General features: G+C 34.3%; 2 protein-coding genes across 5 annotated transcripts; one reads left to right on the forward strand and one right to left on the reverse strand.

The window, feature by feature from the left end:
• Nucleotides 1-7113: 7113 nt before the first annotated feature.
• Nucleotides 7114-8632, forward strand: LOC131608072 (probable WRKY transcription factor 29). The gene is made up of 2 exons (XM_058880011.1): nt 7114-7544; nt 7949-8632. Exons 1-2 carry the CDS (start codon nt 7204-7206, stop codon nt 8436-8438), a joined length of 831 nt encoding a protein of 276 aa, XP_058735994.1. The 5' UTR covers nt 7114-7203; the 3' UTR covers nt 8439-8632.
• Nucleotides 8633-15019: 6387 nt separating this feature from the next.
• On the reverse strand, nt 15020-25971 carry LOC131603673 (uncharacterized). 4 transcript variants are annotated; one of them, XM_058876086.1, is made up of 9 exons: nt 25638-25969; nt 22804-25413; nt 22619-22722; nt 21770-21839; nt 20245-21030; nt 19562-19764; nt 18860-18986; nt 16722-16928; nt 15020-15850 (listed from the first exon to the last, which is right to left on the reverse strand). In XM_058876086.1, exons 1-9 carry the CDS (start codon nt 25815-25817, stop codon nt 15707-15709), a joined length of 4431 nt encoding a protein of 1476 aa, XP_058732069.1. In that variant the 5' UTR covers nt 25818-25969; the 3' UTR covers nt 15020-15706. The 4 variants fall into 4 exon arrangements, 1 of the variants encoding a protein (XP_058732069.1); XR_009284475.1 differs by lacking the exons at nt 15020-15850; nt 16722-16928 and having other exon boundaries at nt 19562-19772; nt 25638-25971; XR_009284476.1 differs by lacking the exons at nt 15020-15850; nt 16722-16928; nt 18860-18986 and having other exon boundaries at nt 19625-19764; nt 20245-20363; nt 20468-21030; nt 25638-25971.
• Between the last annotated feature and the right edge of the window lie 1722 nt (nt 25972-27693).

A 27693-nucleotide genomic window follows, 5' to 3' on the forward strand; every position in this document is an offset into this window, starting at 1 on the left:
GGAATAATCATCTACTATGGATAGAAAATACCTTGCTCCTGAATGTGATGGACACCTAGCAGGCCCCCAAAGATCAGCATGGATGTAATCAAGGGATCCATGTGTTCTTTGTTTGCCTTTGTTGAACTTCACTCTGCAAGATTTTCCAAGTACACAGGGTTTACAAAACTTCAGCTTTTCGACTTTGTCTCCACCAAGCAGATTTTGTTTCCCTAATTCGACCAGACCCCTTTCACTGACATGGCCCAATCTCATGTGCCAGATTTCTGTTTTCGACAAAGGTTTCGTGGATGCAACATTTGTCGAACCACTTACAACTTCAGCCTCAAGGGTATACAAGCCTTGTTTCTTCACGCCTCTCAAGACTTCCTTCGAACCCTTCATGACTCTTAGGATACTTTTCTCTCCTTGGAAAACATATCCTTTCTTGTCGAATTCACCAAGAGAAAGCAGATTTCTCTTCAAATCAGGAACATATCTGACTTTAGTCAACAACCTTATTGACTCATCATGGATCTTGAATCTCACAGATCCAACACCTGCAATCTTGCAAGCCTTGTTGTTTCCCAGCAATACTGATCCACCATCTTGATCACATAATTCCTCGAACAAGTCTTTGTTTGGAGTCATGTGCCAAGTGCAACCTGAATCCATAATCCACTCCTTCTTAGAGTCACTGCTTGAAACCACAAGAACATCAGATGATTCGAAATCATCTTGAACAATGGCAGCGTTGCCATTATCCTTACCTCCATGATATTTCAAGCGTTCAGGGCACACCTTTCTTGTGTGACCCTCCTTTTTACAATGGTAGCATCGAATGCCAGATGTTTCGCCACTGTAAGTCTTCGACTGGCTTTTGCCTTTCTTCTTGTCGAACTTACCATCCTTTCGTAAGAGTTTTCCTTTAACGGTTAAACCTTCGCCAACAGTCGAAGGTTTATGCTCCTTTCGTTCATTCAAGTCCTTAGAGTACAAGGCTGATTGAACTTCTTCAAACGTCAGGGACTCCCTTCCATACAAGAGAGTTTCTTTGAAGTGAGCATGTGATCGAGGCAAAGAACACAATAGTAACAGCACTTGATCTTCATCATCGATCTTCACATCAATATTTTCAAGATCAAGAATCAGCTTGTTGAACATATCCAACTGCTCAGCCAATACTTTGTCTTCAATCATCTTGAATGAATACAAAGCTTGCTTCAGGTAGAGTCGATTTACCAGCGATTTGGTCATATACAAACTTTCAAGTTTCACCCATAACCCTGATGTCGTCGTCTCCTTTGATACCTGCCGGAGAACCTTATCACCAAGGCTCAACAAAATTGCGTTGTGTGCTTTCTCGATCATATTCGTCTTCTCCGCTGCCGTCAATTCTGCATTCATGGCTGCCTCTCCCTTCAACACTTCCAAACAACCCTGCTGAACCAGTAGGGCTTTCATCTTCAAGCGCCACAGACCGAAATCATTCACTCCGGTGAACTTTTCAATCTCATACTTTGTTGAAGGCATCTTCTCCACGCTCACCGCACCAATTTGTTGTGAATTCAATGCCAAGAACAAAGTATAAAACAAGGAAGAATAAAGGACAAGGAAGAAGAGGAACACAAGAATTGGTTATAACTGCTATTCTTTCACTTTCTCTTAAAACAAGATTACAAGTTTACAAGAATAACAAATAACCTCTCTCACCCTAAATTAGGATTTGCAGCTTAGCAATGATGAGAGACTAGTATGCTATTTATAATAAAACCTAACATACTAACTAATGGGCTTTTTCAGCAAGGCCCATTACACAAGCCAACTTAATAAACAAGCTAACTTAACAAATTAGGGTTTAAACACTAAAACCTAATTTAACATGCTAACAACCCTAGCATCTTCGACATCTGCATGCTAGACCCATCTTCGACTACAGCATGCACACTTCGACACCAACATGTGAACAATCCTTCGACTTCATGCTTAACTCTGTCGAACTGTCGAACCAAGAAACTACCCTTCGACAATACTAGAGTTCGATCCAATATCTCACAGTAGTTTTGTTACCTATTAAAAACAAAAACAAAAGAAAAAATTATTCAATAATTTCAAAATATAAGGATCCTGGAATTTTTTTTATATATTTAAGTATCTTTGATTTTACTGGATAAAGCATAACAAAATATTTTAAAGTTTTTTACACAATAATTTATTACTTTTACATTGATATTTTTCATATAAAAATTTAGAGTTAAATATGTTTTTTCTCCCTCTAAATATAGCGGTTTTCAACTTTAGTCCATCTAAATATTTCTTTCAAAGAATTGTTCTCCTAAAAGTTTTAATTTTAACTTTTGGTCTCTCGTGTAATTTAGCGATGGAATTAGAGACTATTTTAGCTACGATTTTGCCATGAGAGACCAAAAGTTAAAATTAAAGTTTTTAGGAGGACCATTTTTTGAACGAAATATTTAGAGGGACTAAAGTTGAAAATCGCTATATTTAGAAGGGCAAAAAAACTATTTAACCCAAAAAATTATAATAATAATAATAATATGTATATTTTTTGCCCCCGGTGACCAAGATTTCTGGATCCGTCCCTGAATATATACCCATATTCATTCAGACCATGTCAAACAAATTTATTTCTCACATTTGATAAGATTTTCATTCTTACTTTTTCCGCTTTTGATGCATCAATTCATGCAATGCAATTCCTTAAGCACCATTAGGTTATATAAACTAGTTAAGCTATATTAGGTAACATCATTGGTTTGAATCTTTTTGCATATGGGTTGTAGGGTGTGTGTTGGTGTTTGTCATTGATGCGAGAAAATTCAAAATTCAAAATTCAGATTCACACCTTTGAAAATCCATATTTCAAAATTCGGACCCTAACACGAATAACAAAATATGATTTGTTTATGTTTGTGATTCTATTTGTCATTTTGTTTGTTAATTATGTTTTCTAATGATATGCTTTGTCTTTGTGTATAGAAAAATGACTTACAAACAATCAAGGTACATACATGGTTAGCTATTTCAATATGCTCTAATACATAGGGAGAACCAAATCATTGCAAGTTGTTGAAGAATCATCCCAGGCTACTTAGGCATCGTCTTCCCATGGTCATGTATCTCCGGCTCATGAAGAAGCATCCATTTCTCCTGCTCATGCTCTTAATGTTGTTGCACATGCGCAGGATCCACATCCTGCGACCGAACTTATTGCTGTCGCAACGAGTGGTTTTCTTGGAACTCGAGATAACATGTCATTACTAGGTACGTGTGGGAAAGAGGGGTATCATAAATGTTTTATTACTCTTTTAAAAATTTGTTTTATACAAATTGTATTGTCTGACGTTGATGTATATATTTTTGCAGTATGGTAACGCACTAAAGTGTATAACCATTCTAGGAAGATAATAAAAATTTCCTAGCCATACGTACCTTGATTTCAGGATGTATTTGCGCTATGTGAAATGAAAAAAAATTGCACAAAAAAATCTGGTCATATTGACCAAGGTCTTTTGTCCACATTTGCTGAGAGATGTCACATAAATACACCACCATTTTATCTTTCCATTGGTGTGATGAGTATCACCCTTGACAATGTATCATGTCTCCTCCATTTTTTAATTACAAGAAGATTGTTGGATCACTTTATAATTCTTAGATTTGAGGCTCTCGACCTAATGGTGATACAATTATAAGTTGATGTCGGTGAAACTCAAAAGGAGATAGAAAATACTATAGGGTGTCATTCCAGATTTTCATTCCAAACGTAAAAATATATTGACCATTTGAATACAACTGTAAATGTTGTGGGTGATGATGCACAAGTTGCCTATCATATACAATGTGCATTGAAGACATACTTTTTTATTTTGATCGGCACATGCAATTTCATTTGGAAAAGTGAAATTTATGTCAATGTTGTCTATCTTAAATACTTCATTGAGTTGGAGCAGATTCATAAGTACAATTGGGGGGTAACTTGTTTGGTTTATATGTATTCCATCTCGGGGTGAAGAGTTGGGCTAATGTGAGGGCCCTTAAAGTAGTTTTGTTATTGTTTGAATCCATCTTGAGGTTAAAGGTAAATTTCCATAAGAGTATGTTGGTGGGAGTTAACATATCTATCCCGTGGTTGAAAGAGGAATTTGTGGTGTTGAATTTTAAGATTGGTGTTAATCCTAAAAAATTATGTTTTTGGAAACCAGTGTTGAATATCATTAAAAAAAGGTTATCGAAATGGAAATATCGAAAATTACCATTGGGTGGTCATTTGATTTTGTTGAAGTCTGTTCTGTCTGTTATTCCAATTTATTTCCTATCCTTCTTCAAAGTTCTTGCATGTATTATTTCTTCTCTTGAATCTTTATTTAATGCGTTCTTGTAGGGAGATGCAGAGGAGAAAAGGAAGATAACATGGTTAGATTGGGATACTGTTTGTTTGAGTAAGAAAAATCGTGGGATGGGAGTGAGAAAATTAAGGGAATTTAATGAAGCTCTATTGGCGGATGTTGGTGGAGAGGGGAAGTTTGTGGTAAAGGGTGCTAGCGTTTCGGTATGGGGAGAGGCGGAGTCGGTTGATTACAGGGGCAACAGGGGGGTCTGCGTGGTGGTAGAGTGTGAATAGAATTCGTCAAGGGGTGGGAGTGGGTGATACATGGTGTTGGCTTAATAATGTTGAATGAGTTGTTGGTAATGGGGAAAACTCCTTATTTTGGAGGGATCCGTGGCTGGAAGGAGGGCTTTTGATGGATAGATTTCAGAGGCTTTATGATTTGTCGAAGTATAAGGAAGCGTCGGTAGAATATTTGTGTGAATTAGGGTGGGGAGTGAGAGTTGATGCTTGGAGTTAGCGGATGAGGTTGTTTGCATGGGTGGAAGAGTTGGTGGGGGAATGTATTTGTCTATTAGAGTTTGTAGTGTTGCGAGAGGAAGTGAATGATTCTTGGGTTTGACGTCTTCATTCTTCAAGTTGTTATAATGTTAGCAATGTTTATTACTCGTTCATAAACTCGGAGAATACTCAGATGAATGGTGCTTCCCATGTGTGGTGGTCTAAAGTGGTGCCTCATAAGGTAATTCTTTTTCTGTGGCGATTGTATCGTAATAGATTACCGATGAAGGATAATTTGGTAAGGTGTAATATATTATCAATCGAGAATCAGACATGTAGTAACGAATGTCTCCATATCGAAAATAGAGATTACATTTTTGTTCGATGCAAGCATTATGGTAATGTTTGGCAGGTTATATCTGGTTGGTTGAGATTTTGCTCGATTTTTCAGGGTCATTGCTTAGATAATCATGATCAATTTGTTGCTTTGGGAATAACAAGTAAAGATTGTAGTCTTGCTTTGCATGTCATTTAGAGTGCATTGGTGTGAATTATTTGGAAAGTGCATAACCAATCTATTTTTCATAATAAAACTTTAAGGGTGTTGTCAATTTGTGAAAAGTTGAAGCTACAACAAGGATTGATTATAATTGCTATTCTTTCCTTTCTTTTTAAACAAGATTACAAGTTACAAGAATAACAAATAACCCTCTCATCCCAAACTAGGATTTGCAGCATGCAATGATGAGATACTAGTATGCTATTTATAATAAAACCTAACATACTAAACTAATGGGTTTTTCACAAATACCCATTATAAGCCAACTTAGGGTACAAACTAACTTAAACAATTGGACATAAAAAACAGGCCCAATTCAAAATACTAACAACCCTAACATTTCAGCACCCACATACTAGAACACACTTCGACTACAGTATGTAAGTCTTCGACACAATCTCTTTCGAACCAGAAGCTACCCTTCGATTGATTATCATTATCATTGCATATAACATTGGTTTAAGGCATATCGAGATTTTTTATAATGATTCGGATTAGACGATAGTTGACCCGTGTGTTTTCCACTTGCAATAACTCACAAATCTTTAAAACAAAATTTTTACTAGTTCATTTTTAACTTAGGATCTATTTACCTCCATCAAGATAAGTTGTCTTCGTCTAACACAATTTTGAGTGGCGAACCACACCCCAATTTTGCAAACCCAAGCTTGGGGAATAATGTTTTAGACTGGACCGACGACCAATAAGCTAAGTTCTAACAGATGGACACCCCAAAAGAATGAAAAGCCCAAACACCTTATAGAGAAAACAAGGTCGCCGGGTCTTGGAAGACTCGTAATCTATGAACATGTGTCCTCTAAGAAAAGTATATTGAAGATGAGTTTCTAAGGGACTCAAACTCCATAGCCCTTCTATAAAAGTATAACAAAGTTCTCATACTCATGTACACAATTTTCTAACTCTACAACCTTGCATTTATGTCTGTCATTGACATGAGCGTTTGTAGTGTTTGCAGGTACTCCATCTCCCCCAAACTATAAAGCAAAAGGTCATTAAAATCTTCAATAGAGTTTGCGTTCAGTTCATATTCCACTTCCATTGTGTGAACCAAAAAATCCATACTTGATCGAGGAACAATCTTTCCTTAAGTCTTCTTTATTAAGTAATTTTATTAACACAAAGATGAATAACATCTAAAAAAAATACCACATTTGTTGATGATACCCAAAAAACATGTTAGTGTAACAGTTTTGCATTATTGACAGCCTAGAGAGAAACTAATAAGAATGAGGTGAGCAAGTTGCATCTCTTTGGCTATCATGAAGACCAAAACTCTTTTTATTGAAATTTATCTTTTCATAATATACACAATTTGATTAATTTCTATCTAAGCATATAATTTTATTCTATTAATGTCACACACCTTACGTATGAAACCCTCCAAGCAGTCACAGTATTTGCCTAACCTTATGACTGATTCAATGTTCTCATATTACCTGTCTTATACTAGCCTACAATCCCTAACAAAAGAGACAATATATATGTACACTAATAAAGTCACCACCGAATTGCTGCTGAAAATTGTATCAATTTCCCCACTCCCACTTGCACCCCAAATTGACTTTACATCCATAGTCAACACAATACTATTTGCTAGCTTGTCACTTTGAACTTTGAACAACTTGAACTAAATTTATATATATTTAATTCACCACGCAATCCATATACAATTTTTTGTCCATTAATTCTCATTATTATATATATCCAAACTTAGTTGACATTTTTCATCAAAACCCTCATCACAAAAATATCTTAGTTCTATTTCTTAGATAATAATTAACCACTTGTGCTAATGGATGAGCTTGCATTCTTGACGGATTGGGATTTGGAAGCTATCAATGAAACTCCAACAACAACCAACACCAACACTTATTTTTCTCAATTGTTTTCTGAATTACAACATGATGAGTTGTTATTTGGAAATTTTCCAGAATTCTCAGAAGCCACTAATGTTCTTATTGATGAATTTCAAGAACTTTGCAAACCTTTCTACCCTCTTTCATCTCAAACTATTGTTACAAACTCTATGATTATCCCTAAACAGCATGAAGAAGTCAAAGAAATTAAAGCATCAGATGAGAAAGCAGCTTCTCAAGATCTCCAAGTTTCTACAGTTTCCAAATGTAAAAAAAGGTATATATAATTCATTAAAATTTAAAGTTTTATTTCATTGATTTTTTAAAATTATATTTATAAATTTTTTTGAAGTTTTTCCTTTGTCTTTTCTGTGTAATAGAAATATAAAAGTTAATTAGGGTTTGTTAGTAGCACTAGCAGTTATCATGTTATCAAACCTATTTTTTCTATGAAAGGAAAGGAATCTTTATCTCGTAGATATTTTGATTTGTGAAAAAAGATAATCTTTGTAATATGGACACCTCTGGAAAAAAAATGTGTCAGTATTCGTGTCCAAAATCCAGACAGACTATTGTCGATGTGTTATGTTTTCAGTGTCCGCGCTTCATAGAAAATATTACATAGAGAATTTTATGGTTGCAAAGTGAATAACATATGGGTCTTGATGATGATTTTTTCAGCAAGAAAAACAAGAACAAGAGTATAGTGAAGAAAGTAACAGCAATGGATGGAACTCTTTGTGATGCATGGGCATGGAGAAAATATGGACAAAAACCGATCAAGGGTTCACCATATCCACGAAGCTACTACAGATGCAGCAGTTCCAAGGGATGTTCAGCAAAGAAACAGGTTGAAAAGAATCACTTAGATCCAAGAGTTTACTTGGTTACATACACTGCAGAACACAATCATCCTCAACCAACTCGAAGAAACTCATTGGCAGGAAGCACTAGGAAGAACAATCTATCAGTTACACATTCTCCAACAGCAGCACCAATGGTGAAGATTGAAGATGAGGTAACTGTGATGACAAGTGTGCAGATGATGGAGAAAGATGAGGAAGATCAGCATCTTCTTGAATGGTTGGAGGGTGCTCAATTATGTGATGATGGTTGGATTCCAAAGAAAGAGTTAGATGAATATTTCATTGGACTAGATAACTACCAATAACATGCATATATAGATTTATAGCTGCAGTTTCAGGATGGTTTTGATGACACTTTGATCCTTAAAATATGTATGCTTGGACTAAGAGAAAATGATGAGATTAAATAGTTTAAGATATATTATTAGATTTTGATGTTTTGTATATATAAAAGTTTGGAATAACATTTGAATGTTATTTCCATATGTACTTTTTTTTTTTTAATGTCATTTAGTTTTTTCTTTGTACAATTTTTTTTTAATGATGTAGTATCATTTTTAAGCATTGTCTTTCTTTTTTTTTTTCAAATCATAGCAAAACCTTGTATTATTTAACCTTAATTTTTAAAGAAAAAAAATTCAAAAAAAATTATAGACTTTTTAGGAAGAGCCAGATGTAACCCCCAATTATTTAAAGATCATATACCACACATTAAAAAAATTAGCAATTATACTTAAAAAAAATATAAATCACCCTCGTTTTCTTCTATTTTTGGTCCGTTCTCACACTCCTCCTTAAAAGACATTTAAGACGTCCTCATTATTGTCAAATTTCAACTATTTCTTTTTGGTTAATTCTTTGATTCTTATAGTTAATTTGACCTTTTTCAAAGTGATAATATCATCCTTACCATAAAAAAGGGACATTTTTAAATGCTCAAAAGATCTTTGTAATAAGTTCCATAGGAGTAAAGTTTGTAATCATCATCAAGTTTTACCTCATTGTTTTGCCAATCATCAATTATTTTGTGAAATTCCATCAATTGTGCTACAATAGATTTTCTCTCCATGTCCCTAATGAATAGAGTTGTTGTTTCAAACATAACCTATGAGTCAAACACTTGATCATATACAATATTTCAAGCTTGACTTTGTTCTTTGTTGCAGTTCTTCCTTGCAATTCCCTTCGACACTTTATCTTTAAGGCACAAGATAATGACATTCATAGATTTATTCATCATCTCGTTCTTTTTTCGTTTGTGTTAGGATTACTATTTACTAGCATAAATGTCTCACCTTTTTTTTTTTTTGCTATTCGCACCGGTGTCGACCCACCACAGGTGGGCCACTAATCCCGCAGTTCTTCCTTGCAATTCCCTTCGACACTTTATCTTTAAGGCACAAGATAATGACATTCATAGATTTATTCATCATCTCGTTCTTTTTTCGTTTGTGTTAGGATTACTATTTACTAGCATAAATGTCTCACCTTTTTTTTTTTTGCTATTCGCACCGGTGTCGACCCACCACAGGTGGGCCACTAATCCGGCTTGTGCGGAGAGGCATGCGCACTGGCCAAGCAAAATTGTTCCGCCTGGGAATCGAACTCGGTATTCCCCAAGTACGTCCTTGGACGGGGCTCCTTGCCAATGGAGCTCAACCGCTTGGTTTAAATGTCTCACCTTTTAATACTTATACTTTTGTATACTTTTGTTGAATTGAGAATTTATGGTGCGCACTGATAAATTTTGACCATTTAGGCCACCGTAGGCATCAATTACTGTCAAAACGATGAAGATTAAAACACACCAAAAAAGATATAAGAGACACATAACAATTGAAAAAATGCTAAATGGTACTCCCTCTGGCCATAATTATAAGCAAATATTCTCTTTTTAGGTTCATTGAATAATGAATGTATCTGGTCTTTTATGTAGACCAGATACATTCATTACTCAATGAACCTAAAAAGAGAATATTTGCTTATAATTCAGGCCGGAGGGAGTATCAAACAAATTAGTATACCAACTAATGTCAAAACAAAACCAAAATATAGTAAAAACAAGATAAATTATGAAAATCAGCATACACTAAATTGTTCATCCAATTTTACCCAAAATGATATATTCTAAGGAGAGAACAATTTTTTTTTATGCACTACCTACCAATCAAAAGTTTTTAACAAAAAATTCTAAATTAATTACAAGAAACTAGCTTTTCAAAATCTTAAGAATATTTTTATATTTTCTAACCAACTTGAAATATAATCTCTTACTTTCACGATATATGAATCACGCAATATATAATCTCAAAATCTTAAGAACAATACTTGAAATTTAGAGGTGTTTTTCAAATCTTAAATAGTTATTCAGATAGCTTGCATTTCTTCTCAAATGCTGACTCAAAATGTCTCAACAATGTATTTATGTAAAAATAATTTGTTTGACAATTTCTTGCAATTTCTAGTATCTACCTCAAATTCGTTCTCAAACGCTACGTTTAATAATTAAGAATATTTAATTTTGATCATTTATAATATTAGTTGTTTGATTTATATGTTGATATAATTAATTTATACTTCATTTTTAGAAATATTGTTTGAAAGTTTTTTAAATTATTTAATTTTTAATGTTTGATAGGTTCATGATATATTATAAGTTTGAAAAAATGAACTAGTTCAATTTTAAAAAATTGATTTTGAGGCGTGAATAGGAGGGGACGAGAATACCAAAATTATTTAGAGGACATTTTAGATTTAATTATTTATTCTCGTTTGAATTTATGATGAAAAATATTTATTTAATTGATTTTTTTTATCTTTAGACAAAGTGATGATATAATCTTGATCAACTCACACATAGAATCGTGAGAGCCAGAAATTAAACTCTAATGTTAACGTTCAAACTAACAATATCAACATCAACGATTTCAAAAAAAAATATATATATATATATATCAACAATTTTTATCGGTTAAAAAAGAATTTGGAAACATTAAAACTTGTCTTTGTCATGAAAATACCTATTTTTTTGGGGACATATTCGTTAATATGATCGTCTCTCACGCCTATGACAGGTTTCTATCCTCTCGTCTCACGCCTAGTCTATGTAGATACTAGTATTGTTGTAGCTAGTTCAAACGGGATCTTGTCAATTCCACACAGAGCATGTTGGAAAATCACTTCAAAAAAAAATGCATTCTTCATATAAAGTTTTCTTTTTCTTTCTAATCTTTTAGTAACGTGTAAGAAAGTTGTACATGCAAGTGGGGCATCCACTCACCGACTGACTGTCCAGCTCAGCTGCCAACCCTTCCCAACTGACAACTGTAAAAGAAAACGCCATTTGACTAAAAATCTATACATTTTTTTTCCACGTTTGTCAGTTAAGATGTGTGAGGACACTCATTTGAATCCAATCATATTGTAGTAGTAGATACTTATGCATTCATTTTAAAAATAAGACAATAACATAACAATAAAATATGATTGAATATGATTATTTTACACAAACTAAACATAATAATAAAAAAATTATTAATGATATTTTATTAAATATTAATAATTTTAAGAGAAATGCTAGCAACACTTTCTTTTCGAGACTCACTCCAACACTCATTTTTTTATTGGTTAAAATATGTGTGGATCCTACTACTTTATGTGGGATTCATTTCCAAAGTGAGAGACTCACACATGATTCAACCAATAAAAAAGTGAGTGTAACACTCCTCTAATTTTAAATATCCTAAATAATAATAATAGTAAGAATAATAATATGAGTGTGATGCATATTAAATTAACTAGATAATACATTTGGTGAAAAAACAGAAGTTAAAACTACATTGAAAATTAATAGTCTCTTTTCTAAATAATTTTTTTATTAATGTAACAGTCATTATGATATGTGTGGAATATATAATACTCTATGTTTTCAAAATGATAATTTTTAAAATGATTGTCATTTAAAATTTTACCACACATATAGACGTTACACTTTTATTTGATATATTGAAATAGTGTATAAAATGATATTTACATAATAAAACTGAAAAATATTATTATTTTTATTCTTGGAAAATAGTAAAACTGAAAAATGATATTTTATATACTGAAAAATAGTGTATAAATTTTATATCATTGGTTTCAATTTATTCTTGGATTCTCTTTGAAGCAATACATGGGTCTCCCTTCTTGGACTTTAGGTCGGTCCAAGAAAGTTTTCCTATCTATGGATCACACGATTTCATAAGTGGATTTTCGCTCTCATTATTGATTGAATCATGCATGGTTTTTGAGAACTTATTTGCTCTTTTATGCGTTTTTAACAACCTTTGGTTACAACGCCTCCTCCTTTCTCCCCATAGAAATACATTTCTTGTTGAGTTATCTTTGACTTTTATTCCCTTTGTTTGCCCTCATCTATACTTCCTGTATCATATTTAACCCTGACTTTTATACATAATTTCCACTCTTTTATCTTTGTTATGGCTGACATACGTGATCCACCTGCTAACTTGGGGATTGACTCTTTTGATAGTGTGACCTTCCTTCGTCGATAGGGTAAAAGCCCTAAATAATTTGAATAATAATTCTCAAACGCAATCTCGCCCTGATTCGAACATAATGATTATTTCTAAAAGTTATGAATCTGATGGTGTTTTTAACAAAACCATTTTTGGAGAAAATCCTTCCACTGGGTCTTCTGGCGGCTTTTTTCTGATAGCGGTGTTGGGAAGTCTGCTGATGAGGTTCGATTTTGCAACGTCACTTCCGTCTGTCCGTGGATCATTTGCGACGTCGTCCTATCTGTTATCCTTCGGTCTTCTGCTTGGATTTCCGCCTAGGACGAGAAGATACTTCAACGCTTTATTAACACATATAGGATTACACAAGGTTGTGATCCTAGTAGAGCTGAGACTAAGTTCAAATGGAATTTCTTAAAGTATCAAGTGCAAAAGGTTGGTGTCGCTTGTCGATTGAGACTTCGGTTGGTCCTTCACTCTGAGAGACAATTGATGTGGCTAGGGTATCACTAGGTGGACTAGGGATTGCTTAGGACTATCTTTTTTTTATAACGCGACCAAAGTGGATAGTGCTCTCATAGAGATAGGTTCGCATCTTGAATGGCCAATCGTCCCCATGGATTCAGACAAGAGGATTTATAGCATTGCTAATGCATGTTCCATCCCTTTCTACGAGTGTTTGTTTGCTCAATTAAAGTTCATATTACCCTTTAATGAATTTGAAGTGGGGGGTAGTGAAGCATTTGAGAATCCCACCTTCTCATTTGCATATAAATGCTTGGTCTTTTATAAAGGTGTTCCAATTATGGTGTGAGTATTAGGGTTGGAAGCCGTCCCTGAACCTTTTCTTTCATCTTTTTACAATTGGACGAACTTCCCTTTACTAGAGCAAGAGGATTAGCCATTAACTGAATTTTTCAAAACTTGATCGGATTTCAAGGATTGGTTTTTCCTAGTTCATCCCTTGACCTCGAGGGTAAGTCTTTAGTACCGGAACTTCTCGAGTAGGAATGATTATTTGTGGTGATCGGATTAACAAAAGTTTGACCTATAACCACTTTGATCGGGAATCACACACTTATGATGTTCCTCTAGACTCCCTGACCCTGAAAGAGGTATCAGTGAAAGGAGACTTAAGGGCTTTTTGGAAGAGCCTAGGTTATGAATAACGAGATGACATTTCTGAAGTTGGTCCCTTGATGTAGAACAAGTGGTCTATTGACACCCGATTTATAATAGGTGTTGTTGATGCTAATGAGAGAAGGGAGCTTTTCAACGAGGAGAGAAAATTGTCGCTATTATGTTTCAACTTATAAGATTCTTTAACTAGTTTATACTAGTTCTTTTGATTTCCCCTTTTGTAGATATTATGGCTAAGGTGAGAAATCTCTTCCGTAGACAAAAATCACGTCAGAGAGTCTGGCGGTTCCTTCCTCCCCTTTCACTTTTTCCACTAATACTCCTATAAGGGAACAGTTGAAGAATCTTTTGGAAGACGTCGGGGGTTCATTTGCGGTTCAATCTTCTCCGACCTCTCTTGGTCAGGGCCAAATTTCCTCTATAAGGCCAAACAAGAATCGGATGATCAAGTTCTGGTTTCTGTAATTCTGTTATTAATGCTAAAAGTGGTCAAGATTCAGCCTCTTCCTAGGGGAAATTCCAAGTAAAAGGCTTAAGCCCTCTAATGCTTTCATGCAAGACTCTCTATTCTCACCACAGGAACTCCGCTCATTCTTTTCAAGTTCCCTGATATCCTCCAATCTCCAATACCACACACTCTATAGGAGGATAGGACATGTGTACCTAAATGGAATCTTGTTTACATCCAACATATCCATGATGCCGAAATGATGGAGGTGATTTTGGATATTACCTACCATATGTTTTGTAATGCTTCCTTAATGTCCATGGCGGTCACGGGTCGAGGAAATGTTCTGACTCCAAATAATCCCTTTAAAGATAGACACATATGGAAAGAGATGTATGATGTAGTCTCCCATGACCGATCGCGGCTGCAGGAGAAGCTACATGAGCTCCAGAAAGAAATGCATAAGTTATCTAGTCTATAGAAGGAAACAGATGCCCACGACATGCCTTCTGCCTTGGTTGCGCAAGTGTCTGAGCCATGGACATATTTAGAGGCAAAACACACGTCCATTGAGGAAGAAAAGGCTTCCTTGGCAGCTTTGTAAAACCAAGGCAGAATTGTCATTGTAGTAATTCAACTTTGCATTGTGAAGAAAGAATAGATTTCTTACTTCTACACAACAACTGCAAGTAGCGATACCTCCTTTGCTTGTTTAATTGCCATACTCTTATTGGATTTCTTATTTCAATCAATATCAGTAAACTATACTCGGTAAAACTTCAAGAAAAATAGAACGCCTGTACAAATGTTGAGGAAAAATGAATAAAACAAATGAATTCTGTCTTCTTCTATATAATATACACAAGAGATCAACCTAATTTGCTCTGATAATATATATTTTCTCTAAGAAAAAACTGCACATTGCACAAGCCTCTCTGCTCCCTATCTACCATGACTAACATTTCACCAAAATTCTTTGGAAACTTGAAGAATTGTTTAACTTATTTATATGTATTGACCAAATAAACAATCACAGTGGCGACTCCTTTAGAACAATTTCGTAACTATTTGGTCCATAACCACGAATAAGTTGCCAACAGTTGCAAAATTGTAAGGGTCCCTTTCTTGTTTTATCAATATTTTTCTTAAAATAATCGCCAAATTTACTCCGCATGTATTTCGGTTCCGCCCAAAACGTTCCTTTTAAAAGGATTTCCTGAGGAGCGTAGCTAAGTGGAATTGAATCCATCTTTGTTGTTCTCAATAATCCTCGTAAAGGCGGTGTTGAATTGTAAGTGCTCCAATGAATATCTCCTCCAACAGTATTCTAGCATGAGCTTATTAAAAAAATCTTCTGTTGTGGGTTTGAGCTGGCTGCTATACACGCTGAAGAGTCATTTCACCGTAAAGCCTTGACTAAAATTGTGAAACCCCTGAAATCTCCAGCACGAATTTTAGATAAACACTACAACTGAAAAGTGCCCAATTCATTACCATGCCTTGTCAGGAGTACTTTCCGATCAGCGACCCATACTAATCGGTAAGAGAGATCCAGATTATGAAGCAATTGTTTCAAGCTGTCCCCATGATTTGAATCCTTCATATTATCCTACAAAAGGAAGTATTGAGGGTATTATGGAAAAGGATAAATAGATCTAAGGAAACAATAGAAGATGACTTAATGACCAAAATGAAAGGTGATAAAAGTAGTACATCACTCATCTCAAGCTATTTAGATGATGTGGCAATAGATCTTTATCGATAACAACAACAACCAAACCTTATCTCATGGGGTCGGCAATATGGATCAAATTACGCCAGTGTTCTATCGAAGACCATGTTTATATCTAAAGAGGTGCAATACAAGGACTTCCCGATAGGTCACCCATACTAATAGATCTTCATCGATAAAAACACCCATTTTAATCCATGAATGTAACACACTGGCACTGTAGTCTCTAAATGTATAGAAATTGCTAACATGACATCACCACTGGTGCCCCTTTTGTTATTAATTTTATGGACTACATCGACCAATGAAAACACATTTGAGGATTAAATTGACTACCTAAAAATTGATTTGAAGACTAAAATTACTCTATAAAATAGACACTTCTGGATGTGTTTGCAGTTCTGATACATCCAAATACTATAGTGACAACGCTTCACATATTTAGGTATCCAAATAGTTGTTTACGCGATGTTTATCAATTATTCTTATGCATTTCAACCAATTCGAAGTATTTTAGCATGCTTTCAATCAACTTTCTATTAGGCTTTCATCATGTGCTGCTACCGATTTAAATAAGAAAAAAAGTTTTCAACTTAGCAATTGACATTTCCTTCTAAATACTAATTCATACAACTCATTGCATCTTCCCTAAGGCAACATTGTTTTCTGAAAGGCCAAGTTCTAGTTTCACTCGCAACAAATTAATTTTATATCTGAAAGAAGACGAGAAAAAACAAGAGAAAATTACCTGCAAATTCGGCTGCTTTTCAGTATCCAAAATGCTGGCCATAATGCTTGACCGGGACGAATTTGGTGAAAATCCCTCCCAAGGAGGGACAAATATTAGTTTTGTGCACTGGACAGGAACAAAATTTCGGCTCAGTTTCTCCCACCAGAAAGATCCCAGTGACCACCATCTAATCATGAGCCCGTGTTCCGAAAAAGCAACCAGCCCCTACAGAAAAGAATATTTAAAGGTGTAGGAGAGAATCAATTATCAGTTTGAGATACTTGTAGGAAGAATAAATCCCAGAGAAAAAATACACGGTAAAGAGAAACAAAATATTTGGCACATAATGGGGATGTGCACAGAACTGTAAGTGTGGGGGAGTTCTGTTGGGATGCAATTACTACTAGTTGCAGCCAGAAATAAAAACGATAACCAAAATATTAAATAGAAAAACAGTAGCATACGGAGGGAGATAGTAGTTGATTTTCCCAAACAACAAACTGAACTAATTTCTTTACAAAATGATATTATTGGAATGAGAAATACAATACAGGAAACAGGAGCCCGTCTTGTTCACATGATAATTCTGGAAAAAGAAAAAAGAAAAGGGTAGCACTCAAAGATTTTTTGAAAATCAATTATATAGGAAATCAAGCTTTTCATCAGGTTTAAATTGCTCCAATCAAGCATGATGAACCAATATGGAAAGCTTAAGTCAGATCATACAAAATATGGCGAAAAAGAATGGCTAATAACCACAAAACTATCAGGATTGACAGAGTATGTTGTACTTGTGAGGATTTCAATATTACTTTGGTAACACTATTAGTTGTTGAAGTATTTCCCAAAACTATCTCTTTTTCTCATGTTATCATCGTCTGTAACAATACGGTAATCAGTAACGTATGATCTCAATCACTTGATTAGTAACAGATTGTGGAAGAATCAACGAAGAATCAAATAATTTGTTTTGTACAGCTCATTAGGATTGAATGTAAATAATAAGTGAAATTTGCCAATTGTCTAAACAATACCTGAAAGGCTGAAACCATTACTCACCCCAACCCTATAAACAATCCAAACCTTTTTTCTTAAATTCATAGTAATGTATGTAGACTATCACAAGTTCACAACATTCCTGGGAGATCTATTGATGATCACACATGAGTTACGTGGGTGTTTCTAATGAAGGGAAAATCAGAAGTAGGGAGAATATTTGAAAATTTTTATAACATGGTAGTTAGAACTGTCAATGATTGTGAGAATTTGAAAATCAGTCCTATTACACCAAAACTGATATTCAGGGGAGCAACCTTACATCCTATTAAAAATTCAGAATACCAACTTCTGTTTCTTGAACTAACGGAACCTGCACAAATTTTACCAGACCAAACCACTAACACTCAACCAAGTGAACCAGTACCGAATCTAGCTGAAAGGACAGCAGAAGCAGTGACAGAAACTGAAACTGAACAGGATACAATTAAAGTCTCAACTACACATCTCAACAGAACTGTGGCCCAGAAACACAAGAAGGTAACTCGAAGACTTATAAAAGGAGAAGGAGGAAGGAAGTAGAGTAGGCATTGGTCCAATGCAAAGCCATGAGTCTAACCAGGCTCTAGGAAATGAAGTTCCACAGGCTATATTCTCTGTAACCCTGAACTTGTCAGTATGAACACTACACAACAAATATTGATATTCCTATTGCTATGAGAAAAGGGGTTAGAACTTGCACTAAACACCATAAAGATATTATGTGATAACAAGGCTGCTATAACCATTGCGAAGAACCCAATTAAACATGATAGAACAAAGCATGTGGAGATACACAGACACTTCATCAAAGAGAAAATTGACCATAAAATTATAAGTGTTGACCATATTCCATCATGCCAGCAAACTGCAGCCATTCTAACAAAAGCCCTTTTAAGGAAGGCATGGGAGAATATCAGATCCAATTTGGGTATGATTGACATCTTCCACCTAGATTGATGGGGAGTGTCCAAGAATCAATGCAGAATCAAATCATTCTGTTTTGTCCAACTCATTAGGATTTAATGTAAATAACAATTAATAGGTGACCATCGTGGAACTTACCCCCTCTAAATCATAGCAACACCAAGTTAAGATAATTATCAACAAATTCTCAGTACCTCTCCATCTGGTGAAAAGCTTAGCGCTGAGATCGCAGTAGTTGACAAGGTTCCTGAAGCCGTAGCTGTGAGCAAACTTGGAAGTCCCGGTGGCCCACTTGCATCCAAAACCTTTACCATTGTCACACTGCATAAAAACAAAGGCTTCAATGATAGGAAATTATGATATCTCTAGTCATCAGAGAGGGAATAAACATAGGCATTAGTTTCAAAAATTGAAGCATTATATAAGATTAATTAGTTTGAGAGAAGGGAGCTTAACGAGTTATAAATGCCATTATCATGTTATGTTCTGAATAATTCTCATCCAACCATGAAGTTCTAAATGAAATTGATCTATATCATCCAAAGGACAACCCATGGTGTTTTTTTAGTCACTTACGATTTGAAAATTGGAATTTAAGTTCTGATTTACAAATGTCTGGAGTTGAATAAAAAAGTAAATATTCATGCCTATGAAATCAATAATGAATTTTTCATCAATGATTGAAATTTTTTATTTTTCCCATTCAAATTTTCATTTCAGTTCCATTCCATTTTTTTGCTTTTCCACCCTGCATATGACATAAACTATGCAAGGTCAAGCTAAGTGCACTTCTTTCAAGCACATGTGTGACAGAAGTAACACTGACAGGGTATTTACATATTGTCAGCCTAAATCGTAATTTAAAATGACAGCCTTTTTTTTCCTAATCCTAATACCTTTGCATATCATAGACCCTAATGCTTGCATTGTTAACTTCTCCGATCACTTCTCCAACTGCTAGTCTGGTCCAAGACTCATTGACAGCTACCATAGGATATACACGCACAACTTCTTTGAAAGTTGTCATTGAACTCTGGAAGCATGCCTTACGCATAACTGAGTTGCTAGGATCAATAGTCTGTAAAATGAAGTTGACAACCTGCACATCTGACCCACCGTCACAGAAATTCATGTTTCATGTTTGGAAGCAATTAGTAGTACGTAATTTGAAACTTAAGAGGTGAGAAAACTATTAACAAACCACATGTCTTACAATTGAGGGAAAAAACAACATAGACACTCAGAATAGAGAATCACTCAGTCCCTGATCACCAAGAACAGAATCTAACAGCAATAAGCGGTAAAAAAAGATACCCAAGTCTGAAAACTTCTCTATACAAGTACACAAACCCATCGAAAAACATGTTTTCATGCAAAATGAATCTGATAGAAATATAGAAAATTTTCAGTATGCGAGATATAAATACTAATAGTTCTAGAACAAGAAAGTAAAAAGAAATGGTAATTGAAAAGAAGAAAAAAAAAAGACGAAAAAGAAGTATGTATAAGCATCTTGAAGTATATATTGAAGAAAACAATGAAGTTTGGTGGAAAAAATCAGCCTAGTGACTTTACAAACCTTGTCAAGGTACTGAGCCAAATATCTTGGAGAACCACGCATAATCCTTATGAGAGTCAATAAAGAAACCATGTGGACGGGTGAATCAGATGCAGTTGACCAAATTTGGCTTTCGATCACTGTCAAAAAACCTGGTATATCAGCCATAGCTAAACTTGGAAGGAGAACCTCAACCAAAGTCTGTTTAATAGAAAAAGATGTGGCTGGAATTTCAGTCACTGACTTGGAAGATGGGCCACTCAACTCCACTTGGAAAAAGATATCCCCAATTAGACGAGGAATCTCAGAGACCATGCATTCTTTCCATGTGCTCTCCATGCCCTCCGCAAGAAGTTCAGCAGCAGTGGAGCTGTATTTCTCATTCATGGCCATAGCCAACTTCAGTAATGGATGAACAACTAACATTGAAAGTTTAGGTTTTACAAGACTGGGATACCAAATAGCCAGTGCAGCAGCAACAATAATGTGAGATGTCATTGCATCTTGACTTGTTCCACCAACACAAGAAATCCAATCTAGCACTTCGTATGACTCTAGCCAAGTAAGTATCTTAGATTCTTCATCCTGGGAAATTTCTTGTTTTTCGGCCTTAGGAGATATGTTTTCTACTACCACATCTCCCAGATGTTCGTCTCTACCTCCAGATTGGGAGATTGTATTATTTGACTCATTAGGTTTTGAATTGCATAGAGGTAGAGGAATAGCATGAGAGGCAGCACAGTGAAATATAGAACGGGCAGCCATACGTACATGTTCACTTTCATCTTGCCAAAAAGCAACCAAAAGCTGTAAAAAAGGGGATAGCTTTCAGCACTTGATATCAAGCAACTGGAAAATGGTTTAACAATAACAATAATATCATCGAATGGAATAATAAATAAAATAAAAAATGTTTTAATGATGTCATGCAGAAGCAATTAGTATGTGGACTAGACTGCCAAAATTTTAAGCTATTTCAAACTCTCAGGAAGCACAAACAAAGCTACTTTAAAGTTAAGTTTGTCACGAAGCAAGAAATGAATAACGTTGACCATTGATTTTATTCGACATGCATCATAATCTTAATCCCCAAAAGTATAAACACATATGCACCCATGTATACACCAAAGTACTACAAAACTATACCAGTACATGATTCATGCCAGGTACATATATGACAACAACTGAATCCTTTTCCTATGAGGTTTTACATATATAACATTACTTTTGGAATAATCATGCCTCATAGCAGTTGGCATTAAACTACCATACTCATTTTGGCCAAATAGCATTTTTCCTTTCAAAAATTTATAAATGTTTTAGGACATTTGGACTAGTTTCTTTTTTCCTCTTTGAGAAATGAAATAAAATGATGTACATTCCCTGACCTGTGTAGCACTACACAAGAAAACTTGTCTTGCAAGAAATGCGAATAGAATAAAAAAGGCAAGATTAATGAACATATATCAGGATTCAGGAATAACAAATAACATAGGATGTGTAAAATCAATTTAGATTAAAATTACAAAACAAAAGCATTTTTAACCTGTAATGAAGGTGGTTTCAGATCTTGAAAATTTTCCAAGAAATTCCGAGTATAGAATGCTGCTAATGCACTGCATACGATAAAGATACTACTAATCATTAGCGCATAGTAAAAGTCAAAGAGAATACACATTGGTTTATAAGTTCAAATTTTCTGAATTAAAGAATAATGGGTGAATACACATTGGGAAACCACATTGAAATGCCATTTGCCAAGCAATAAAAGTCAAATTAGTAAGGCGGAAAGTTCACAAGATAAAAGAATCTTTGGAAGCATCATGGCAATCAACCAAACGTGAAAAACTACTCTATATTTTGGATTGCACTTTTCTCTAACTTAATCGTTTAATTATTCATTCATCAACCAGTTGGACAAATAGGTGCATGCAGGACCCAAAATATGTGGCTGTGACCAAGCTAAGTAGGGCGTGTTTTTTATCTTTTAATTTTGTAATCTTTCTACATTTATTTATATTTATGAAAGAATGTTTATTTCTTGCAACAAAAATTTCATGGTTCAACTAGGTTTTGAAGAATACCAAAATCCACCAACAAAACATAAAAGAAACAGAGCACAAGATTCATAATACCTGGAACTACATAAGAAAAAAGAATATGGTTATTCCAATGTGTAAAGAATCTCAAATAGGACCTGAAACTTTGCAGTTTTTCAAAACTATCTCATTTTAAAGAATCTTTCACAGACAAGTCTAGTAAAAAAAGGGGGTTTCTTCCATTGAAAAAACTAACAGCAAGATTTTAGAAATACTTGTTAAAAAAAAAAAGAGTAGAAATATACAAATTACTTGTTTGTGCATCCCCCCTTCTATTAATATAATTGGCACCATACCTGCTGGCTGCTGAACTTGAGTGAGACAAGCTAATCAAACGTTGGGCAAGGGATACCATAGTCAATGATCTCATTGCAGAAAACTCGGATGATGATTTCCATAGCTGAAAATTGGTTTCTTAATATCTTAGGGACGATTGAAATGAGACAAGACAAAATAGATCTCAAAATACAATTAAAATCACCTCAAGAGTAGCACTCTGACCAGGAAATGACAATGTCAATGATCCTTTATCTCCCTGCAGACCCGAAGCTACTATAAAATTTCCCGGTCTCCTCAGTTTCATATCACTTATCAGCAAATTATCAAGCTCACTGTTTACGTTCCACAAATGTAAAAATGACAAACTGTATCGCAGTAGGTATTCTTCAAAGCCAACCCAATCGTGCCCCTCTGAAGTTTCAGGATTATGGAAGGCTGGATTTTGCTCTTGAACACCCTTATGCTTCAAGTTGATATTCACAAGCTTACCGTCACCATTCTCCATGGAATCACTCTTTTGAAAAGGGAACATCAATGAAGCAAGATCAAAACTCATAGACACAATACCAGGGAATGGGCAAGAGCATTTGATAGGAAGGTTGTTACTCAAAAGACCAAGCAAAGAAGATGAATTTGGCTTTGCTGAATTTCCTTTACCTGCCTTTGGTTTGGAAGAACTCAGCTCGGCTGTACTTGAAATACTTGGCGAAGACTTCGATGAAGGAAGCAAGTTCCCTGTATGACTTAAGGGAGAGTTAGAGAACTTTGCATCATCAACTATTGGAAGAAGTAATGAAGAGACTGATGTATTTCCATTCAGCACAGAGCCACATATAGAATTCATACAGATACTTTTACAAAAATGATCAAACATAGAATGTGCAGCTGTCCCCCGTATGAGTCGCTCACGGGAGCCTGTCTTTACATCCCAGATGTATAATACATCACCATCAGAAGTTCCATAATGTGTTTGACAGAGACAGGCAATATAACCTCTTGCTCCATCCCATAAAACTTTTGAAGGATAGTTCATATGTCCAGGAAGCATTCTTTCCACCTGCAGAGTATCAAGAGAAACAAGGGCAACACATGCATCCTCTCCAACTGAAAGAAAGCAGTCACTCCAAGGATGTCCTGTCAAAGAAGGGGGAAGAATAATTTGACGCACTGCGGCCACATGATGATGCATTACCTTAATAAGACTGCCAGTGTCAAGATCCCATACACGAATTGTGCAATCCATACTGCCAGAAATCAAAACTCGATTAAAGGTGCAGCATTTTGAACTACACGTCATGTGATGTGCTGCCAAACAAAGTACAGCACCTGTATGTCCTATGAAATTCTGTTTGCAAGAAGTTGGCTTTTCATCAGGATTGGAACTTGCATCATCCAGAAAAATCCCTGGAAACTGATCAAATCTTACAACCTCTATTTCTCCACTAAAAAATCCATATACCACAGCATATGGTGTATAAAGGTTCTCAGCAATAATCATGGAAGAAGAAACTATCTTCCCCTTGTAAGGATAATAATTACTTAAGCTCTCTTCATGTATGTTGTGTATGTTCTCAGAACCTGGACTTGAACCCCCAAAGGTTGATTTAATATCTAGATCATCATATAGGTGGGGCTGAGTAGACGTCTCAAACCAGTTGGTGGAAGATACGCCATCACTGATCATTTTGCATTGACGGCACAATCTTCCAGGTTTATCATCAAATTGATGCAATGACCAAATTGTGATATGTGGTCTCCATAGTAAAGGTTCCTCGTGATGAAAGCAAACTGACTTGATGCACACAAGATTTTGATTTATTTGTAGGAAAAAAATAGACAATCTTATCTCTGGTTGATAATGACCAGCAGGAATCTCAGAATAGGGTTTGCACTGAAAAACATCATTCTGATACGATATTTCATAGATAATTGCATAACCTCTATTATTCCACACAACAAAATGTACTGGAATCAAATCGCCACATTCATAGGCATTAGGTGTACTCCCCACATCATCACTTTCAAGAACAACGCCGCCAATAGCATGTGCTTGAATGGAATGTCCATCAGAAAAAAGGTTATCAACAAACGAAACTTCTCCAATCACGGTATCACTAGACAATAACCTAAAAATACATCTATCTTTCAATATAAAACCAACAATATTCTCAAAAGTCAAAACTGAAATAACTTGATCCACATCACCGAAACCCTCGGCCGGAAAAGAAGTACCCGATGGAGACTTATCACTACGCGGAGTCACCAAGCTTTCCACACAATCACGAGAATCATCTAATATTGTAACCATCTGTTGTTTCCCATAAGAATCAGCCACAAACACTAAATTCCTTTTTTCATCATCATCCGATAAAACTAGTGACATAAACTTGATGCGACCAATCGATAAATATCCATGAAAAACCGTTTGAGTAATCGAAAGCAAATACGTATCCACAATAAGGATAGTAGATTTATAATTCTTCCTGTGGTGATTCTCTCTATCTCCTAACTCATCATTAACAGAATAACAATCCACAAAAGAACAAGCTATACATACATATCTCGGTGTCGAAGGAAGTGTTCGAATCACAAGAGGAGTACCAACCCAAGGTGGTAATTTCCTTCTACAACGACAATGTCCACTGCTTTTACTCCACACACACAAGAAACCATCACAACAAGCACTTATCAATGCACTAAAATTAGTTCTACTTGAAATGCTATCGTTTTCTTCAGCTGATATCGGACTACAAAGAGCGAGATCAGTGACCGGTGATGCGTGACCACACAACACTCCAACCGATTTAACTTCCTGAAAATTCAAAATAGCATAAGTAACTTGAGCTTCATATAATTATTTAATAATAAAGCATATGAACCTATGAAGCACACACCGGAAACACTGACACTTCCATACAGATAATAATTTTAAAAAATAAATGAAATTAAACATAATCACAGGTATCAGTGATTAATTGAACGGAAAATGAGAAATCATATTCTAGATTTTGAAAAATTGAAGAGAGTGGGAAATACCGGAGCGGAAGTGGAAGTGGAATTGGAATTGGAAAGGGACCACCAGATGATGGAGCCATCGGATCCGGCGGTGTAGAAGGCGGGAGATGGTGGTTGGGTGAAGGCGGCGACGGCGGTTAGTTTGTGAGCGGAGGGGAAGGGTGTGCCTGACCATATGCACGCAACGGATCTGCACTTCATTGATGAATCAGTTACGAATTCGGTTACGGTTTCTCAACTCAATAACTGAATCTGCATTTCATTTCGTTGTTATTTGCGATTCATGAGATTCGGTTTGTGGATTACGACGACAGGTTCCGATTCAAATTTCACTACGAGTTACTAATTACTGTTGCTAAAAGACTAAACGATTATTTTGATAATTATGAAAAAGAAAAATAAAAAATGGAAAATCATAGTTATTTTCCAATTAAAATAAATTTAAATTTTAACTAAATTTAAATTTTTCTCTCTTTTAATAGTTACTGGTAACAAACCCGTGCATACCTATTGGTTTTAGTTTGGTACGCGCATTTGTTTACATAATATTATTTATGTTTAGATATCGTTTAGAAAAATATCTAGGTCAATAGTAAATTTTTCGTATATAAAAATATTTAAATTAATAATAGATTTTTTTCCGTATACCATTTTTTAATCAAATTTCATATATAAAAATATTTTGATCATTAATATACAAATATTATTTATGTTTAGGTATCGTTTACAAAAATATCTGAATCAATTGTAACTTTTCGTATATAAATATATTTAGATCAATAATAGTTTTTTCTCCCGTATATTTGTTGAATAAAAATTTTTTTGATATAAATATTATTTATGTTTAGGTATCGTTTACATAAAAATATTTAGATCAATAATAGTTTTCTTCTCGTATACCTTTCTTGAATAAAATTTTTTTGGACATAAATACCATTTTTCGTATATAAAAATATTTAGATCAATAATAGATTTTTTTTCTCGTATATAAATATTATTTTTGTTTAGGTATCATTTACAAAAATAATCTTTTTAATATTTAACTGTGCAAACATTATTATAATTGTATAAACTTCATTAATGACATATATTAATATAATAATATTTTGAATCATATAAATTAATGTTAATGATAAGTGACACGCATGTTTGTATTTTATCCAATAACACACTTTTTCAAGTATATTTTTAAATTCATTTTAATTAAAATAATTTTTTGTACTAAAATTATTATTATTTTCATAAAAAATATTTTATTTTAAAATAAAAAATATTTCAAATTATATTTCTTCGTTATTAATATTTAATTACTAAAGTAAATTTTTAAAAATTAAATACTATTTTAAATGTAAATTAACAATCATTTTAAATGATCATAATAATCTTTTTTATTAAAAAATTATTTATTGGAATATTTTGATTAAAAATTTATTAGAAATAATAATAATAATAATAATAATAATAATAATAATAATAAAGTCATAAAAAGTTAAAAGTGAAAAAGTGATAAAGTGAAAAAGTGAAAAAGTGAGTTGAAAAATGAAAAATGAGTTGGAAAAAACCAACAAAGGACATTTTTTCCCCCAAATTATTAATTTAGACTATGATAATAAAAGAGTATTTTTGTAATTTCTAGAACAACAACTTTTCTTACATTATAGAGTTTTAAGAAAATGAATTTAGCATATGTTTGGCAAGACATTTTTCGACTTATAACCTATAGTTTATAAGTTCGTATGATAATAAAAGACCTGTTTGATAACAGTTTTTTCATCACAAGCTTATAACTTATTTTACTAATAACTTATTTTCTAGACGTTATTTTAAATAGTGTTTTAGCATATAGTTTATAGCTAATCATTTTTTCTTTCATTCTTACCCTTATTATTTTAACTAAAACCCACTACTATCCTTTATAATTTATTTTAAATTAAAATAAAATAATTATATATTAAATGTCTTTTATGTCAGTTTAACTTATCAATTAATTGAACCGCTAGTTTTATCAAACACTTCAATTAATTTATCAGTTGTAAGTCATCAACAATCAGCTATAAACTCTCAGTTATTAGGCATC

This window comes from Vicia villosa, linkage group LG5 (genome assembly GCF_029867415.1).
Source record: "Vicia villosa cultivar HV-30 ecotype Madison, WI linkage group LG5, Vvil1.0, whole genome shotgun sequence".
In the NCBI taxonomy this organism is placed as follows: domain Eukaryota; kingdom Viridiplantae; phylum Streptophyta; class Magnoliopsida; order Fabales; family Fabaceae; genus Vicia; species Vicia villosa.

Bases quoted from the DNA above. Each gene is read 5' to 3' on its own strand.
- LOC131608072 (XM_058880011.1), top strand. From the start codon at position 7,204: ATGGATGAGCTTGCATTCTTGACGGATTGGGATTTGGAAGCTATCAAT. The intron at 7,545-7,948 runs GTATATATAATT...TGATTTTTTCAG, and splicing joins GTTTCCAAATGTAAAAAAAG to CAAGAAAAACAAGAACAAGA.
- LOC131603673 (XM_058876086.1), bottom strand. From the start codon at position 25,817: ATGAAGTGCAGATCCGTTGCGTGCATATGGTCAGGCACACCCTTCCCC. The intron at 21,840-22,618 runs GTATGGTGCCAA...TATCGTATGCAG, and splicing joins TCAAGTTCAGCAGCCAGCAG to TGCATTAGCAGCATTCTATA. The intron at 19,765-20,244 runs GTTTGTAAAGTC...TCAGATGTGCAG, and splicing joins TGGCTCAGTACCTTGACAAG to GTTGTCAACTTCATTTTACA.